At 51.4% G+C, this 18,454-nt stretch overlaps 1 protein-coding gene and 1 long non-coding RNA gene across 4 annotated transcripts in view; one reads left to right on the top strand and one right to left on the bottom strand.

The window, feature by feature from the left end:
- Positions 1-16,781, bottom strand: part of ATL1 (atlastin GTPase 1) — a 31,556-nt gene extending 14,775 nt beyond the window's left edge. Inside the window, exons 1-6 of one of the 3 annotated variants that reach the window (XM_042799305.1) lie at positions 16,764-16,781; positions 5,329-5,576; positions 4,837-4,971; positions 3,902-4,006; positions 3,101-3,151; positions 1,216-1,272 (exon numbers count right to left, since the gene is read on the bottom strand). In XM_042799305.1, coding sequence (XP_042655239.1) covers positions 1,216-1,272; positions 3,101-3,151; positions 3,902-4,006; positions 4,837-4,971; positions 5,329-5,361 — 381 coding nt within the window. In that variant the 5' untranslated portion in view covers positions 5,362-5,576; positions 16,764-16,781. Of the gene's footprint in view, positions 1-1,215; positions 1,273-3,100; positions 3,152-3,901; positions 4,007-4,836; positions 4,972-5,328; positions 5,577-16,200; positions 16,413-16,763 lie in introns of those variants that run through there. The other 2 variants (XM_042799303.1, XM_042799304.1) reach the window with 2 other exon arrangements.
- Positions 15,480-18,454, top strand: LOC116964197. Its single transcript, XR_004408608.2, has 2 exons — positions 15,480-15,681; positions 17,071-18,454. It is a non-coding gene; the product is annotated as an uncharacterized LOC116964197 (long non-coding RNA).

The following is an 18,454-nucleotide window of genomic DNA, read 5'->3' as shown; positions in this document are numbered from 1 at the left end:
GCAATCCTCTTTTTATGTTGGATGGCAAAAGCAAAATAGCTTTAACCCGTTCCCAATTACTGGCTGCATTTTTACAGTATGTTTTGCTCTCTGCTGTTTTCCACCTTGGAAAGCTCACAAACCCCCATCCAGCTACCACCTAACCTACTGTGGATGCCAGCTGGAAGTCAGACCAAGCCATTGGGACTGCCAGAGAGCATCTGGTTGAAGGAACGACTTGTACAGGGTAAGGCCAGAGTCCCACAGAAGGTGTTTTCCTTCTATTTACCACCCCGATCACGCAAGGAGCCCTGCAGCTCCACGGCAGCGTGGGGACCTCACAGCACGGCTCCCTCCTCCCCCTTAGCCCCCACTCCCTGGCTCACACCTGATCCCACAGACCCCCAAAAGCTTCAAAAGCTGTTCAACCACCTTCCCAGCCTCCCAGGTGCACAGGATATGCTGCAGCTATCATCAAAGGCCATCAAAGACCTGATCTGTTAAAGGACTAGAGCTTTAGTGAGTTGCCACAGTCATACCAGGGGTACCTTCTGCCCCCCCCTACATCTGCTTTGGATCTTTTCACTCATATTCACTCTCCTCCTGGAAGGGGCTGTCACAGCCAACTATCCTCCCACCCCTGGAGCTGCTCACAGCTCTGGTGTCCAGAGCAAGCTGGCATCTGCCCAACACTCTCCCTTTTTTGAACACCAGCTTTTCACAGGTTGGAAAGCAGCAGAGTGAACAGATGTCACTTATTTGAAGTTAAAACCCCACTTAAACCAAGCCTTCCCACAGCTCTGCTGTCACACGCGAGAGCTCTGAGCTAATCCCTGTCCTTTCATTTTGCCAGGAGCAGGGATTCCCGGGGCAGGCGGGTTCAAACCTCTCACAGCGAAGGCTGGGCAGTCCCAGGGAAGACAGCGTGACAAACCTGCTGCAAAACCTGACTGCTTGCCAAGCCCGGCAGGACATCTGGCAGGAGACAGGACAGAGCTCTGGGGATGGCAGGGGTTCAGAGGGGAGAGGAAGAGGGATGTTGGATGTGTTTGGAAGCCTCTCTGGGGGCAAGGGAGCGCAAAGCCTTTCCTTTCCAGCAGCTGAGCCAGCCCCCCCAGGCCTCCCCATCTCCTCCTGTCCTGCAAACTGCAGTGACACCTCGTGGTGAAGCCACCCAGCCTGGGGACAAGCCACCTCCGCCCGATGGGACGTGCTGGCCAGGACCCTCGGACTCACCTGGAAAGGTTTCAGGAATGTCTCCTCCATGGCCAGCCGGCCGTACTCGGTGAAAAGCTGGAAAGGGAAGCAGAGAACAACAGGAGCGTCAGACGGCTGCGGGCCGCGCAGGCGCGAGCAGCGAGGGACGGCGGCTGAACTCGGGGCTAACAGCCCCATTTGCAGAGCCAGAGCAAAAAACTGGCCAGCTGTGTGCTTTCCGTTCACATCTGAGAGGCACGCAGAGCTGTCACAGGGAGCCATGCTGAGCCCTCACATGAAAGATCGCAGCCTAAAATTTTTGGCTGCTGCATCTGTGAAAAAAATAGCTCAAATCAGCTGCTTGCTGTTGCTTTCATACCAACCAGAAACTTCACGTGCTACAGGGGACTGCTGGAGCCCCGCTCTCTTTAAACACTCCAGTAAGAAGCAGAATTCAGAATTAAGTCCTTTCCCTGCAAATCCCCACTGTGTAAAGACTGTAAGATCAGCACACCAGCAAGATTTGAAGGCTCTCCCGTCTCTCTGGACTATAATTTCTAACTGAAGGCACAATAATGCATTTCACAGATGCCTAGGGATGGGTCAACATGTTAAACAATAACGGCTTAAAATCCAAAGTGCAAGATCAGAGTTGCATTGGACAAGTTCAATGTTCAAAAGGCTTTTTAAAAAATATTTACTGACTGAAATGATAGAGTCTTCAAATGCTGATTTTTTCCAGCTGAACTTTTGCTTTTCTTTCCTTTTTCTTAAGCTCCTGCAAAAGCCTACCTAATCAGCCAATCAACCAATCACCTAAACAGAAGAGAAAGGCAGAGGTAATAACAGGAAATGGGCAGGACACCTGCACCACAAAAATCCCATTAGCTGCTTGTCTCCAACAGTAATTACCCTTAGAGGTCATCTGTATTGAGCCAGTACCAGGTGTCACAATCCAGGCTTATAAATCCATTCCACATTTCTTTGGGCTTCTCCTAACAATGCAAAGATCCCATCCTACAGTGTGAACAAAGCAACTTCTACCCTCAGCCTCCCCGTCGCTTCAGTCAGACGAGCACTTTTAATGCCCCTACTCACGGAGCAGCAGACGGATGCTCACAGCAGCAGGAGTACAGCCAACACATGGTTAACTACCCTGGATCGCTCCCTCTTGCCTGTCACTTCAGCTCCTTGCTGCAAGCCACTGTGTGTTTCCAGCCCCACGGATCAGTCCTGGCCTCTGATGGGTCTCTGCTCCCCTGGGAACCCCAGTATAATCCCATGGGCACACAGGCCAGCGTGAGCTGTATCCAAACTGTTCCTGGCAGACCTGTGATGGGTGCTCCACACCTGCCCTACGCAGTCTGGTTGATGCTCCTCTATCCTCACCATTAGAAAGTCAACTTAACTCTCTCTGGCTGCAGCACCACCCATGACAACTGGTCCTGTGCACTGTGGATATAAGAAATGGTAATTCTCTCCACTTTGCAGCAGCCTCGTACACAGCTGAAGACCATCACCATCTCCCCTTTCAGTCACTTCTGTCTCCTGACTTAACAGCCTTTGTTCTTTCAGCCTCCCCATGCCCTCCAGCCACCCACTGCAGCACGAAGCACAGCTGTGGGACCTTTCCAGCTCCACAGATGATCAGCCTCGAGGAAGACACGTGCCCCAGAGACAGGAACAGTCAGTCCCTCCTGGCAAGTGTCCCACTAACTGCCCTGCCAAAGGACCCCAGGGTCCCAGGAATCATGCTACGAGAGCGTAGGCAAGACAGGCTTCAACCCAAGTGACTGTTCCTCTCTGCCCATGAACCAAAATGAGAGCCAGGAAACTGAAAAACATTTTGTGGCTACAAATGTGCAAGCACAGAGCGTAATCCAGGCACCCCAGTGATGTGGAGCAGCAGGGACAAGGGTCTTACCTGCAAGTGCTGCAGATCATCCTCCTGCACATTCTGGGACAAGTTGTAAACCTGCATTTAAAAACAAAAACTTCAGAGCACTCAGAATGGCCTGTCCTTCAGGCCAACACATGGGTCGGTGTGGTTAAAGCCTACGTACGACATTACCATGGGGACACGGCCAAAGGCTCAGCTGGCCCATAGTGCTGGTAAAAGACAGGCTCCAAGCACAGCTGTACTGCTGGACAGACTCACACTGACAGACAGACAGGCGCTGCTCCTCCCTACACAGCGAAACACGCCAGCACGGGAGCAGCAAGGGCTGCCATTCCCCAGCCTGGAAGCCTGTTAGGTCCAAATCATGTTCCTTCTTCCCTATTTTTATGATGTGCTGAGCTCTGTACCAAGACAGAGCTTCCATCCCGTTCACGCTGTCCTCCAAGAGCTGGATGGTGGGAAGGGATGCCCTAACAGGCTACTTGGTTCCTGGTGTGTGAACACCTCCAGCCCAGAGGTTTCTCCAGCAGCGCTGAGAGAAAAGCACATCCAGTTCCCCAGACCAAGGTCCTTTCCTCTTTGGTAGCTGGAAGCCACGGGGTGCATCTGCTGCCGCCCCTGCTCTTGGGGTGGGATGAGGAGAGGAGACTGTTCCCTGTGACGATGGAGTCACGCGTGACTCCTGCACCCAGTGCAGCAAACATACTGGCCGTTGTCTCTCCCACCAAAGGCCCTGGCTAGCTGCTGCGTTAGGCTGGTGCCAAGCTACTGGGTTTTTGCCACCACCTTTTAGGAAGCGATTCCTGGAGACATCCCTCTTCTTACCTGGATCGAGCTGATCATTGTGCTAAGGGCAAACACGGTGGCCGAATCCCGCAGGGTGGACTGGCTGTCAAAGGTCCCCTGCGTGTCCATCAGCAACACTGCAACCTGGGAGGCAGAAAGCTCCGCGTCAGCTTGGATGCACCAGTTCAGCCCCTGCATCCAAGCAAAATCACTCGCAAATGCCAAAAGGGTGTGGGGAGGTTAACGGAGGCTGCATTGCTGGGCTGGGAATCTCACTGCTCCTGCCTCAGGCTTATAATGGGCGGAGGATGAAGAAAAAGAGCATCTCCAGTCACTCTTGTCAGCGTGGTGACTCCAGCAGGCAGCAAAATGACTGCTGTGCAACACAAAGGAAGGAACCGCTTTGCCCCTCAAATACCTGGCGTCAGTGCTGATGGGTCTTCTCCCCGAGTCTGCATTAGCTCCATGTCACAGACGCCAAACATGGCAGTGTGTCATACCTCCTTAACCCAAAACACACTCAGCCAGTATCAGAAATCACACCGTGAATAATTCAGCGTCACTTTGGTGCTGGGCTCTTCGTTAAAGAGCAGATGAACACAAATATTCCTGGATATAAATTGAATTTGCAGGATGCCCTAAAATCCAGCTGGCGTTGTATTTGACCACCCTGAATGAAGACACTCCACTTTACAGATATTGCTCTAGCAAAGGGGAGTAGTTAGCAAGGACCTCGCATTCCAGATCCCTGGGACTAGCAGAGAAAAAAACTCTGGGATGCCCAGAGTTAGAGGGACACCTAGACATCATACCAACTCATTGCATTAAATCCATCCATGCTAAATTAGAGATATGGTATTGAAGACCTTCTCTAATCTTGCCGAGATATTTGAGCCACCTGTGACAAGGCAAGAGTCTTACAAAAGCCAAAAGAGAACCATCAACAGACAGCTATGCAACAGAGAAGCACATACCTTTTTACCATCAGGCTTGTCTACCAGGAAAACCTCACTCCATATCTGAATGCCGGTTGTCTCCCGCTCAGATCCTCCCCTCCAGGAGAAACCAGTCAGAGGCTCGTTGTAATCTCCAACCCAGTCCACTGCTTCCTGCAGGCAGGAAAAGAAGAAGTTGCTGGAGTTGTCATCTCACTTTGGTTTTACACTTTTCCTCTGTGCTGCCTCCACCCCAGCACTGGAGGCGGGCAGCCCCCATAAGGGAGGTTTCCTACAGGGCAGCAGATGTGAACATCTCTGCTCCAGAGTCCACTGGAGAGCCACTGGTGCACAGGGCTCTGGTGGAAAGATCTGCTTTATTTTTTTTTGTGAAGCCCATGCTAATGAGAGGCTTGAGCATTCCTAGAATGCCAAGCCAGTGTCTTGTCCAGCTCATCCCTGGGTGGTACATGGGAGCAACGAGCAGCAGCACCATACCCCTGGGAAGAGCCACCTGAGCTGGAGCCATACCTTATTGTACATGTACCGCAGCATGAAGTCCATCAGGAATGATTTCCCTTTTCTAAAAGCTCCAGCAACAGACACAGCCACAACCTCTTTATCTCTGACGGCCTCTGAGAGAAGGATGCGGTTCAGTGCAGCTTCATCCAGTTCAAAGGAATGATCATCTTTGACAATGAGGACTTGCACTGGTCCTGCCTTCCTCACGGACTCCTCCTCCTCTGAGCTCCACTCGTAAGTCTTCTCTGCAAAACTACCTGCATAAAGAAGTAAAATAAGAGCTGTTAGGTTCCTTCTGCGAAGTGCAGAAGCACAGACAGCAGGGCTGGACAGGTTGATACGAGGCCAGCTTGCCCAAATATCCATCCCAAAAGAGCATCGTTCAGAGCAGATGTCTGTCAAACCTGTCCTCAAAAATTTCGATGGAGATTCCATGCCACTCTGGGGCCATCTCTCCACATGATCCCTGCAGGCAGAGAGTTCCCTGCTGGAATCCCCCTTGACAAAACACACCCATTGCTTTTTGTCCTACAAGAGTCGACGTGGAGAACAGATCACTTTCTTCTTGCTTGCAACAACTTCTTACAGGCACTAAGACTGCCATAAAACCTCCATCAGCCTTAATGCAGGTCGTAACACCTCCCTTAGGCTTCTCTCTGCTAGACAAGAGAGGTCCGAGCCCGCCCAGTCACCCCTCGCCGACCACATTATCTCAGTGTCTGATTGCTCTCCTCTGGACACTCCCCACCAGGTCCTTCCTGAAGGCCATCTCAAACACAGATAGAGCAGTCAAGCTGAGGTGTCTAAGCACCTCACGTCTGTATCAAAGGATGCTGCCTTCCTGCATCCCGTGCGACCGCTGTTTCTGTAGCAACTGCACAGCCCTGCACTAACGCTCGAAGCGTAACCTGCTGCTCCTGCCATCATCCTCATCAACAGCCTCCCCCGAGACAGTCCCAGCGGGAACCACGCTACGAAGACACAGGTCCATCCTGAGAAAAGCCACTTCTTCGCTCCCAAGCGGAGAGCACACGCAAAGCACAGGCACTGCTCCCTTTCCCGCTTCGGGCCGGCGAGGTTCCCCGCGGAGCTGCTCGCCGGCGCGGAGGCGAGCGCTGCCTGGGCCGTGCGGCGTTCATACGGCCTTACAGGAGGGTCTCACCTCCGCGCTGGGGAGCAGGCCAGCTCCAGCCATTCTCCTTTCGTTGTCTCCAAATTTCCCAGCGCAGGAAAGAGATGCCAAAGATGATTAACCATGCCAGTCAGCACACCTACACCTACAGTGAAATCTCCTCGCCAGCAGGGAAGGGAGCGTGTGATGGAAAGTTCACCCACATTTCTACAAATACTTCCCAGTTCGTAGGCTCAGGCTGAAGTTTTCCAAACACGGTAGCCTCAAGTTAAACCTCCTCGGTCTCTCTTTCAGACCCTGACCTCGGGGAATCAGTTTTCAGCCAGTCCCAGCCCTTTCAAAGCACAAGGACTATGTGTGCACATGATAAAAGGCAAGCTATAAATACCAAGCAGAATAGGGTTTGCCCATTCCGGGCCTCTTTATAAAGAAGCCTCCAGAAGCAACTTCGTATTTTAAATAACAGCAGTGCTTTTGTATGTGTTTCTGATTTCCTATGATCCTGCAACGAAATATCGGAATCATTAAGCCTGGTTGCTAGGGGATTCCTGGTGGCTCTCGGACATATACTACGAGCTTTCTTTGCTCACAGTTGAAAGACAAAGATCTTTTCTTCCCGATGCTTGGAGGGTTTTTAGCAAAACAAAAGTCCCAAAAGCTCTGAAAAGCTAGATTCTCCACCAGGCTGCAGCAGCCAGGGACCGGCAGCACTAAACTCCCTTTAAATACCAGCCCCTGCCTCATGTCATTGCTTTGGGGCCTACAGGAAAAAAAAAAAAAAACAAAACAAAAAAAAAACCACTTCCAATTTCAAATACACAGACTGGGATGCAGGCACACATTGCCAAATGACTTGAAAAATGAAGGCCTCTCAGAGCAGTCAGTCCTCTTGCTGCACACACCAAACACCATTTCCAGCATTAAGATCTTCCCAACACGTAAATACGGACAAGTGCCAAAGGGCCACAGGCTCGTGTGCTCTTTTTAAGCTCTGCCATGCTAAAAGTGCCATATAAAGTCTACGATAGGAAATACCTCCTCTCCCACGGTGTTTCCCAACGTCCTGCTCAGCTAACTGAGTCCAACTTGTTTTTCTTTTTACAGCTGCACAGAAAGGACAGCAGAGAGATGCTTGTACAGGATGTGACTCGTGGTGGAGGCAGGAAAAAATTTGTAAATCCAATTAAATATAAACATTTCTGACTCTAACCAAGCCATCAGGGGTGCAGGTGAAATAGCTGTGCCACCTCCCCAGACCAAACGAGCCCCCTCTCCCGGCACGCAGGCTCAGGGTGAAGGGGACCAGGATTTTATTCATCCCACACTAGCAGAAATGGGAGCCAGAGCGCCCAGTTGGGTACCAAGGTGGGCACAAATCCTGCTGTCTGTGGGCTTCGAGCAGAGGGAAAGGCAGCACGAGTGCCCCCAGCTCAGACAGCTGAATGGGCTGCCAGTCCTGGCCAAGGATCCGAGCACCAAGACAGGGGTCTGAGGAGACTGTCCCATCCTGCTACCAGAGGGACAGTTGGTGTCTAATTCCTCCTCCTGCTGCTGCTGGTGCCTGGACAGGATCTCCCAGGTTGTCCTCTCCCTCCAGTTCAGCTGCTGGAAAGAGCAACAATCAGTGCAGAGGAGCAGAGATTGTGCTGTCCCTTCAAAACATCAGAATCTGTAAGAAGCCTTTTTTTTTTTTTTTTTAATAGCAGATATTGACAGATTTTGGGAGAACGTCTCCAGACACAGGTAACAGTCCAAAGCAGCCATGGTCTCCCAAGGGACATCCTTGCTCCCATCACCCGAACACCAGGAAAGCCAGGCTGTTTGCACTACAGAGGGGCAAAATACAAAGTATTACGAGCAGGATGTGTTGATTACCCAGTTCATTGGAGACATGAGGAGAAAATGCATTATGTTAAGCAGGTCTCTGAACTAATTTCAGCCCTGTTATCTCTGCTTCTCTCATGTATGCCATCTGTACACAAAACTATCTTTCATGTTTATTTCCATGCGATGAAACTTCCATGTTCTGTTTATTAGATTACCTGTCACATTGGAGAATCAGAGATTATTTTATAAGATGGCTGCACATTACTGGAAATCAATTATTTTAACTGGTCTTTCTGGCATAAATTAGTTATCTGCTTTGAAGGAAGTTGTACCTGGCAATAGCAAAACATCATCTGGCCAAAAAGGAAAGGAAGAAGAGCTAAACTTTCCTAAACACGCTCTTGTTTTTACTCATTTTCTAACTCGACCCCTCCTTTCTGTCAGCTCTCTCCTGGTGCCTCATAATTATGTCAATTCTCAAGCTGCTCATTCAGAAATTCCTTTTCCCCATTTCATAATAGCTCCTTTCCATGACTTTAAAGCAGGGTGGAATCTACGTCTCTTTTCCATATGGTGATTCAGACTGCAAAGGTGAAGGAGATCAGAATTTGCATTTATACTGACTGGACTGTCAGCAGCAAGGAAATGGCCCAACTCACGCAGACAGCCCCATAATACAGGACAAACAGCACACTTTATTAGAACCTAAGGAAAAAATCAAGCATTCTTTAACTGCTCTAGGACTTATTTTTGGTTAAATCAATTAAAACGGCACATTTCGCATTGCGTCTGTGTACTGACTGACAGCCAATGTCTCATGTATTTAAGCTCCTACAGAAGAATAAATTAGATAAATTGCATGGCACTAATTACGCAACACACCTTCGGTGAGTACTTGCTTAAGCCTGTTCTTCCTTAGCTATGAAGAACAGATTACAGAAACGCTGACTGCTTTCCAGACACCAACTAATAAAGTCAGCTTTTTTTCCTTAAATGAGTTTGCACAATAAATACATTTCATTCCAGAGAACGAAATGCAGCCGTGACCCATCATCTGTGCAAGCACAAGCTGCCTAACTTGACCCTGAGAAAGCCAATTTGCCAGCCCTGCTCTTGTGCTCTCTTGGATCCCAGGAGCCTTACCTCTCCAAGCACTGCCCATGAAAAGCAGAGGCTGCAGCCTGGGCCCTGACCTGCCCCTCAAAATACAAAGATGTCATGCAGTGCAGCTATTTTTAGGGTATTTGAACAAAGTTACTTCACTGCGCGGAAAAGCAGAAACTACCAAGGAGAGAAAACAGAGGTTTGGTGGGAAGCTTTAACTTATTTCCCTGGAATGAAGCATGCCTGTATCAAATGGGCTGGGTTGCTTACCAGCAGCCCTCTAGGGATTAATTCGATCGGCAGCGATAGCTGTGCAGATCCTTTTTGAAGCTGTGTTCACCCCAGCTGTTTACATTACAAACATATCACAGTGCCACCAACGACACCATGAGCCAAGCACTGAACAGACCTCACAGTCAGGCTTGATCCCTCTGCACGTTCTCCAGAGAGCTTCAGCTTCCAGGAAGCTTATCTGCCCTCCACAAATGGCACTGGCAAAGAAAGACATCTCTCTCCAAGCTGCAGCCTCCCTTGCACTTATCACATTCAGCGCGGCTGCTGCTGTGACATGAGTTCTGCCCGCTCTATTCAGGCTGAACTACCCCTGCCGCACGACAACCAGCCAACGATCATCAGCAAGGCTCTGAGGAGGCTGGGAAAGGCAGCATCACTTTGAGCATGCACCAGACACTCGTTCCTTCTCTCCGAGACAGGCTTGCGCAGAGCTCTGCGTTCTATCCAGCTGATGACAGAAAAGAAAGAGAAATAAAGCATTGAAACAAAGCACGCGTACTGGACAGCCAGGGCAGAGGGGATGTTGTCGAGTAATAATCTGTATTGATCCTGCCCAAATGATGGGATCCTGCGCAAAGGATGCACGGCAGGACACAGCTGCATCCCAAAGCGCTGAGACTGCCAGGGGAGCCCGGCCTGGACAGCTATGAGTTAGCAAATTCCCTCAGCGCAGGGCTGCCATAAGGTGTCTAGACTGAGCTGCTCCTGGGAGACAGTGTTTTTGAGAGGATGAAGCAGGGAAGCCTGGCTGGGTAAAGCCCTCTCTCAGACCCATCACAGCTCTGCAATCTTGCCTGCGTCGCGCTCTCAGAGGGTTCCTAGCCAGCAGGTCAGAAAGCCTCCCGAGCTGGGTTTAACACCACACACACGTTCACCACTTCTTTCTATATCCTACCTGCGCCTCCTGCACCCAGGCCACGGCTGACCACACAGCCACACAACCCTCTCTACTGCCTGCTGCACACCTCTGCTGGGATTTGTGACACCCCCACGGAGTCAGAGGACCCCAGATCAGGGGAGGGGAAGTGCCAGGCACTAGCCACCAGTAGCCCCCCACTAACCAGAGCCACCGAGCCCCCCCCTGAGAGCAGCACAAATACACATGTAACCCCCTTGGGCTCCAGCCTTGCTACGCTGCCTCCTCACACCGGTGGCTGGTGGTCTGGGAGATGCAGCAGCGAACGAGAAAGCAGAGCCAGACCCAAGTGAGAAATCACCTGCACCTCCCCAAGCTGGATATATAGATGTAATAAAGCTCTGCCATGAACCAAGGTGCAAGGCAGGTTCTTGATACCTGGGGAAACGATGGGTAAACGACACAGCCTGCGGTGAACACCTCCACTCAGGGAGCTGCAGAGCATTGCTTAGAAACAGGTGAAGAAAATAGTCATGTAAAAAATTTGCCCTGTCCTTTCGCAAGCAAGTGTGGTGGGGAAAAGGCCACACTTGGTAGTCATTGCTTTGCTTTGAGATCCCAAGCTATCCTCTCCGAAGTTGGGGTGAATTCTTCTACCCCAGCTGCACGGCAGCATTAACACCTCTGCCCAAAGCAACCTGCGCTCCCACGTGCTCCTGGTGAGCACCCCACTTCTCTGCACCCCAGGATGCTCGCAGCAGGGAGCTGAGGAGGGTGGCTACTGCTGCCAGGCTTGGTACTCATCCCTTGCTTTTTTTTTGGAGCAGTGGTACAAGGTAGAGTTCACCTTCTTCCCGCCAGCCCTGAGTCATCCAGCTGGCAGTGCAGCCGCTTCAGCTAGAGCGTGGCCAGCTCAGCCCCTTTTCCCTTTGGCAGGCGAAACAAGGAGATGAACGATTATGCCGATAACACAAGTGGTTTGGGACCTTCTTGCACAAAAGACTGCTGACAGAAACAAGAGCTTAGATGATTACTGGCCACCAAACCTGACTGTTACAACAGACTCGTCTCAAATGCCAAAATCCAATGTGAAACTTTTTAATGATGACACCTACTACCACTTACATGAAGCTACAGTGCCTTAGCTGGCTCTGAAACACCAGCGATGCCCAGGCTGAGCTCATTGCCAGCATGCTTCAGAGACACCGGCACACAACTACACTGGGAAGAAAAGAGATCAGACAGAGGCTTTTCCAGAATTTTTTCAGAAAATTTAAGGTCATGTTAGACAGTTATATGGCTATGTTCACGCCAGTTCAGATACCAGGACAGGTTGATTCAAAGGCAAGGTGGGCAACTCTCAGAGGGAACCTGATTCCCTCCTGTGTTTGTCAAAAGACTGTTGTAAGACAGCATTACCAAAAGGCCATTATGTATTTCTCAGGTACAAATCCTGGGCCTGCTCACTTACCCACATTTAGCCTAGCAGACTCCCGTGTGACACAACGACTGAAATACGTCTTGCATGAATACATCTCCAAAACTCTTGCTTCACCCCCAGCATGCATTTTCTGCCTGGCCCTTCATCTAGTCTGTCAGCAACCAGCCTCCCTCCACCATCAGTATTTGATTTAGTCATTTCTGACATTAAATTATTTTTACCCTTTTGTTGTTACAATTGCCTGAAAATAAAGTTTGGCAAATGTGCCATGAAATCCATGAAAACACAGCATGAAAGGCAATTACACTCTGGAGAAAATGTTTATATATACAAGTGCTTTAAATATCTTTTACTGGCCTGGCAGAGTTCAGCAACTTCTCTGGAGCCTCTACCCCATCTGGGAAATTTGCGTTCAGTTACTTTATTGCCGTAACACTTAACCTTCCTTCAACTGATAGCAAATGTGAATGTTTCTGGGAAGAAAAAAGGAGCTGGGGTCTCTCTACACTGAAGTGACTTTCAGAGATGATCCATGGGACATTTTATGCCTCCTAGAGCACAATGATACCTGCACCAGGCGCGCTCCCCTGATGGAGAAGGTTCCAGTCAATGGTGCAGAGGAGTGAATATATGGCCCGCTGCCTGTGAACGTCACTGAGGCCTTCAACAATATTTATGGATGCAGTTCCTCACCCCTGGGCTTAGCAGAGAGAATGCAGCAAGATACAACCAACTCCATACGCTGCTTCCCCCCTTACATTAATCAGGCAGGCAGCCAACGCCGAAGCCTCTCACAGTGTGGACACGACATGAAGCATGATGAGGGCACCATGTCACCGCTGCGAGCCAGGCTCAGGGCATCTCGCTTCTTCCCCCAAAAGGGGAAAGGCAGGCTGATCTTGCTCCTGCTCACCTTGTAACGGATCAGACCATGCTCTTCACATTCTTTGTACAAGGCTACTGCCTCAAAAAACAAAGGCACAAAGACCAAGCATCATGTTTAGCAATGCGGGTCTCTAGCTTGCAATGTTGTCTTGTCTCTTCTTTCAAGTCCCAACACTTCATCTTCTTTTCTCGTTTACATGCTAGTAATTTGGTTGTGAATCCTCCCATATCTAGTGGCTTTTTGTGTAAAGACTTGCCTATCTGAAACATCTCAGCTTTCATTTTTCAGGAGGTTCCCAGCATTCAGAGTCAGAAAGAAATGCCAGTAAGTGGAATCTGAAAATCCACCATAAAAGTTCAGAAACCAAGTAACAAACAGAAAGGATGTTAGCACTATCAGATAAAAACAAACAAAAAAAAAACAACTACCAAAATCATCCTTTTCTTTCCAGTTTAACTCATTGCTGTGCTGTCTCAAAGTGTGGCACTGATAATCTCAGCCTGGCCTGTGCTGGAGAGGGAAAGGAGTCCCTTCTCCCCAAAACAGTTGCTCAGCGCTCCCCGGCAATCAGGCCCCTTTCAGACCTCTCCTGAATCTCAGGTCCAGTTTGAAAATCCTTACCAAGAAGTATATATAACCTCTGTAATCCCTTCTATGGTTTTGAAACGGAATTGTTGATGAGTGGGTCATTCCGATTGCAACATGGGCCATGATGGGAAAAATGGGAGATTTCACACAGCCTGCTCCAGTCTGTGCTGTTTAAATAAGTGACTGGGAGCAGATTTCTCTAATGGCTTTACTGTAACGGAGGAGCAGGCCACTGAGCATCTGCAGCTGTCAAGCACAAAGAATTTCAGGAAAACATCGATGTAACCTACCACAAGCCTTCACCGAGTTGGCTGGACTTCACCGTGCCTATCAGGATTTGGACTAACAATCCTTAATCTGGGAAAAGCAGGGTCCCTTACTCTTACCAAAAAATTATACTTCTTCAGCTTCCTCAGCCATTCATCCAGCAACTCGCAGCAGTTGCGAGGCCGATGCACCACTCAGCACATTCAGTAAGTGAGCCTTAAATGATGCATAGCCTTATGCTGAGCTTCTGCCCAGGGCTAAATCCTACGCTTGGAGCATTACATGCCCCAACACAAGCTCCCGGGGATGTATGTATGTGACAGTAACCCAGCTTCGATAGCTGACCAGAGGCAATTCCTTCTGGGTGCCATACACTCACTCAGCCTAATTTGCTCTGTGATCTTTAAAAAAGCAAATTATTTTTATGAAACACAGGAGAAGGGTTGCACTAAGCAGTTGCCTGTTTTCAGGCCTGACTAACCAGAGAGTAACTAGGACAAAGTTTGATCCTTTTCAAAATAGCGTAATATTTTTAATGACCCATTAGCCCATTTTTAGAACACAGCAAGGACTTTCTGCCTTAGTTTGAGTAAAAGCCTGAGACTCCTCCTTTGCCAGCTAGGCTGAAAACTGCAGCAGTGGAATAGTCACCCCACAGACTGATGTCACCAGACAATGCTGCAGTCACTGGATGTAAACACATCTTTCAGAGCAAGGAGGTTCTGTTGTATAAATGCACACTTTTATTTAAAGGGTGTTTGCTTTTTTTTTTTTTTCACTAGTAGTAAATACAGGCATTTTGCTCTCTAATTTATTACCTGCAATGTCAATCAGCCTGGCAACGTGCCAGGAAATCATTGTAGGACTAGGTAAACCTCTGTGGAAGACTAGGTAAGATTTTGACCTGTGGATGGGTTGTAGCAGAAGGAAGCTGATCCCACAGAGCTCCACTTGGATCCATGGATGGTTCCAGATTCTTGTAAAACTTACAGAGAATCTAAGGAAGAGCGCATCAAATCAGAGACACATCACATTTCACTCCAGTATGGCTTAGCAGCATGTTTACACTGAGGGCTGTGCCTAATTGTCTTGCTGGACTAAGCCTATACTTTCCAAGATGATGTTTTCTCCATTTATATCTGTTTCCGCATCATTTGCGTTTTCTTCTCGTGCTATCAAAATCTGACAGGAAAGCACCAGCGCGTGTACGTGTGTGCAATACTCAACACACACAGAGACAGGAGTGACAGCTCTGTGAGACAAAGCTGAGAACGTCAGCATATTCGCTGGGAAGTCTTCCCTCCAGTCTACCCAAGGGTCTAACGACCTTCGTCAAGAGTCACAGTTGGAAATGGCACTGACCAAACGAGCCTTGCTCATTTTCTCCCTGCTCTCTTGCAGAAAGACCACCGCCCGCTCCGTCTACTCAACTCACACACTCCGTTACCCGAATGCTTCCGCGAAGGTGTCCCTCCACTGTTAATCATTACCCTGGGAAACACTACACTCATCTGTACAAATTAGAATGTAATTTGTGTATCTAAGCATCACAGCTCAGCTCACCTGCTCTGCCTGATGAGACCGAGCACAGATGAGTGGGTTCACACGGGATACGACGCAGGGAAAATGACAAATCACGCTCCTCAGCAGCCTCAAATAACAGCAAATGGCTGTGTAAAACCTAATTTTCTACAGCGTGTCAGCGGAAGCCGGTGAAGCGCTACATGGCGGAGCGCTGGATGCAGAAGGCTCGGCCGCAGCCCCGGCTGTGCACCGGGTGATAAAGGGCGGCAGGAGCCCCTCTGCTGCTCGGTGCAGCCCACCTGTGGGACCAGCCTCGCCTCCCGTGGGGAAGCCGGAGGAGAAGGGAAGCCTTGCTGGAAACCACCACGGCACTTCCTCCTCCCCGTGACCCCGCTCTGCTCCCCCGGAGATGCTGCTACCAGCTTCCCCCCCCCGGGGTTCAGGTGAGGTTTGTGAAGGGATTGGATTTAAAATGGCCCCCTCGCTGGAGGGCCTGACCAACAAAGCCCTACAGCCTCCAGAAATGGGGGGAAAAAAAAAAAAAAAAACAAAAACAAAAAAACCCAAACCTTCTGTAGGAGGGACCCGCCGGAGAAGGCCGGCGGTTCTGTCTGAAGGAGAAGGTGGGGTGAGCGCCCCGGCTGAGGCGGGGTGGTGGCTGGGGTGCCATCCCCCCCCCCCCCCCCGCTCCGGGATTGAGGGGACAGCAGCGACGGGGTCCTCGGGGGGGGGGGGGGGGGGGATCCCCACGGAGGTGTCCAACCCCGGGCGCAGGGGCCCCCACGCACACCAGAGCCGCCTCGCCCGCCCAGCACCCCAAACCCGGCTCCAGGCCCCAGAAGGGACGGGCGGCGGGGAAGCCGAGTGCGTGGAAGCCGCCGCGGGGCCGCGGCAGGCCCGGCATTGTTCGCGGCCGCCCCGCCCGGGGCTTCGCTTCCCTCCCCTCCCGCCTCCTTTCCTACCCCAGCTGCTCCTCTCCCGGCGGTTCCGGGCCATGGCGGGGCGAGGGGCTGCCCGGGCCGCGGCGGCTGCGGGAGGTTCCGTCTTCGCTCCGAGCCGCGGCTGCGTCTGCCGCGGTGGCGGGGGGGGGGGGGGGGGGGCCGGCGGCGGCAGCATCCCCGCCCGCCGCTACGGCGTGGCACGGCACGGCGGCCCGCCACCCCCCCACCCCACCCCCCGGGGCACCCGCCCACGGGCGGGCACGCGTGGGGCGCTCAAGCGCGGGCAGGTCCGGGCGCACCCGTTGCACCCAAAGCCGGGGCGCCCATAGCCAGGTCACCCCTTCCAGGGCACTGGGCCCACTGAGGGACACGCACACAACACCCACGCCCTGGAGGTATCCACACCCAGGGCACTGGGCACGCAGCTCCCCGCTCAGCCTGCCCAGCGTGGGATGGTTTTGGGGCGCACACACGCATCCCCCTTCCCGGGGTATAAACACCCACCCGGCTGGGATGACCCACAGAGCACCCCGGGGACGCACACCCACCCCCCCAGCACCACCACCAAAAGCAGAGCCACGAACCACCACTCGTGCACACACAGAGCTCGAGCGAAACTACGTGCCCTGCCCAGAGCACGCGGTGAGGGCACAGACACACGTGGGTTGAGAAATCACCGGAGGGATCCTGCCCTGGGGTTGGGGTCTGCCAGCTCCTGCTCCCCTGATTCCGCCTGTGTGGGCAGCAGGACGTAACGCTCTGTACACGTGCAAGATGCAGCGCGACAAAATGCAGCTCGAGGACCCGGGTTTGGGCACACACACACACACACCCCCCCAGGGAAGATGTAGCTGCAGCGTGATTGCTAACATGCACCTTCCTTCCCTCCAGACTTCCAACAGCAAAGCGCTTGCCCCCTCATATTTGGGATTGATTCAGCGCTCTGCCACGTGAGACTGCGACTCAGCCCGAGCTCACGGGGAGCACCCAGCCACAAAACTTCATCAGGGGAGCAGCGGCGCTGGCCTTGCACCCCGGTTACCCAGAGGTGCCCCTCGTGCCCTCAGCTAAAACATCCCACCTGGAGCGATGCAAGGAGCACATTCCAATTTCTTTTTCTTTGCCTTCCCGCGCTCTCCTGCCAGCTGCAGCCTCCCAGGCCTGTGTTTCTGGTGCAAACGCAGGGAAAGCGCTGAAGCCCTTTGCAATGCCGGCTGCAAAGCGCTCGCCCGCTCCCACCCGCACACCGCAGCGTGCCACGGCGGTGAGCGCTCTCATCCTGAGCATTCCAGGCTACTTGTCTATACTTTTGATGCCAACAAGCTGCCGGTCAACTCATGCGAAGCCGCAGCCTCTTTGGAAGAAGCACGGCACAGCGCTTGAGGCATGATCTCTAAACTGGAAATGTGGCAGCCACCAGAAGATTGTGCGGGCCAAAATCTGGAGGGATGAGAGAGGAACTGAGCCCCAGACTGTATCTGCAAGAGGAGAGTTTGGGAGGGTGCTGCTCATTTCTGCACGCTGACCTGCTGTGGTTGGGGAAAGGCGATGGCCATCCAGCTTTGTTGGATGCACAGGATCCGCTCTTCATTTTTGAAGGTGGGAAAAACATTCAAAAGGGAAACGATTTTCTGTTTCAGGCAGCTCATCCGTGCCAAAGCCATGTGTTGTTGCGCTCCCATTGATATGCTGATGCTTAATTTGTAAGTGCCTTCTCCAATACTCTGCGACTGCCTCCCGTTGGCTTCCCCCCCCCTGTGTTTACAGCATCAGAGCGAAACATATAATTTCAGCTCGCTGAAGTGCCGGTTCACGTGGCAGGCAGCTGAATCCTCCTGCCCACGGCTTCTGGGCACCGCGGCCGCGAGGAGCTCAGCCGCTCGAGGCCTTGGCAGAAGCTCCCTTACGATTTTTTATAAATAATCCCTGAAGTTGCATGTGTCTGTTGCTTCTTCGAAGCGGCAGAGAAGTGACTGGTGTTGTGAGGGGGTGGATTTCTTACGCTGGAGACTGTCAGAGGTGTTCAGGTAGGTTGAAAGAGGAGATTAAAAGAAAAGCAGCTGAGAAATGGAGAGGACCAAAAAAAAAAAGAGGATGGAAAAGGACATCTGTTAATTTGAAAGTCTAATTAAATTGAGATGGGTTCAGGTCCTGTTTTCCTTGTTCCCTTTGAGAATTGCTGCTTAGGTCAAGCTCGTACTGCCCCGTTTATTGGCATTTTTTCCCTTTCCATTATGGCACGTGGTATCAAAATTAAAGAGTAGCAGAGAGGTTT

Source organism: Tyto alba, unplaced genomic scaffold (assembly GCF_018691265.1).
Source record: "Tyto alba isolate M040663 unplaced genomic scaffold, T.alba_DEE_v4.0 Super-Scaffold_29, whole genome shotgun sequence".
Lineage (NCBI taxonomy): Eukaryota > Metazoa > Chordata > Aves > Strigiformes > Tytonidae > Tyto > Tyto alba.
The sequence above is the reverse complement of the archived record's forward strand: the minus strand, read 5'-3'. Positions and strand labels throughout refer to the sequence as shown.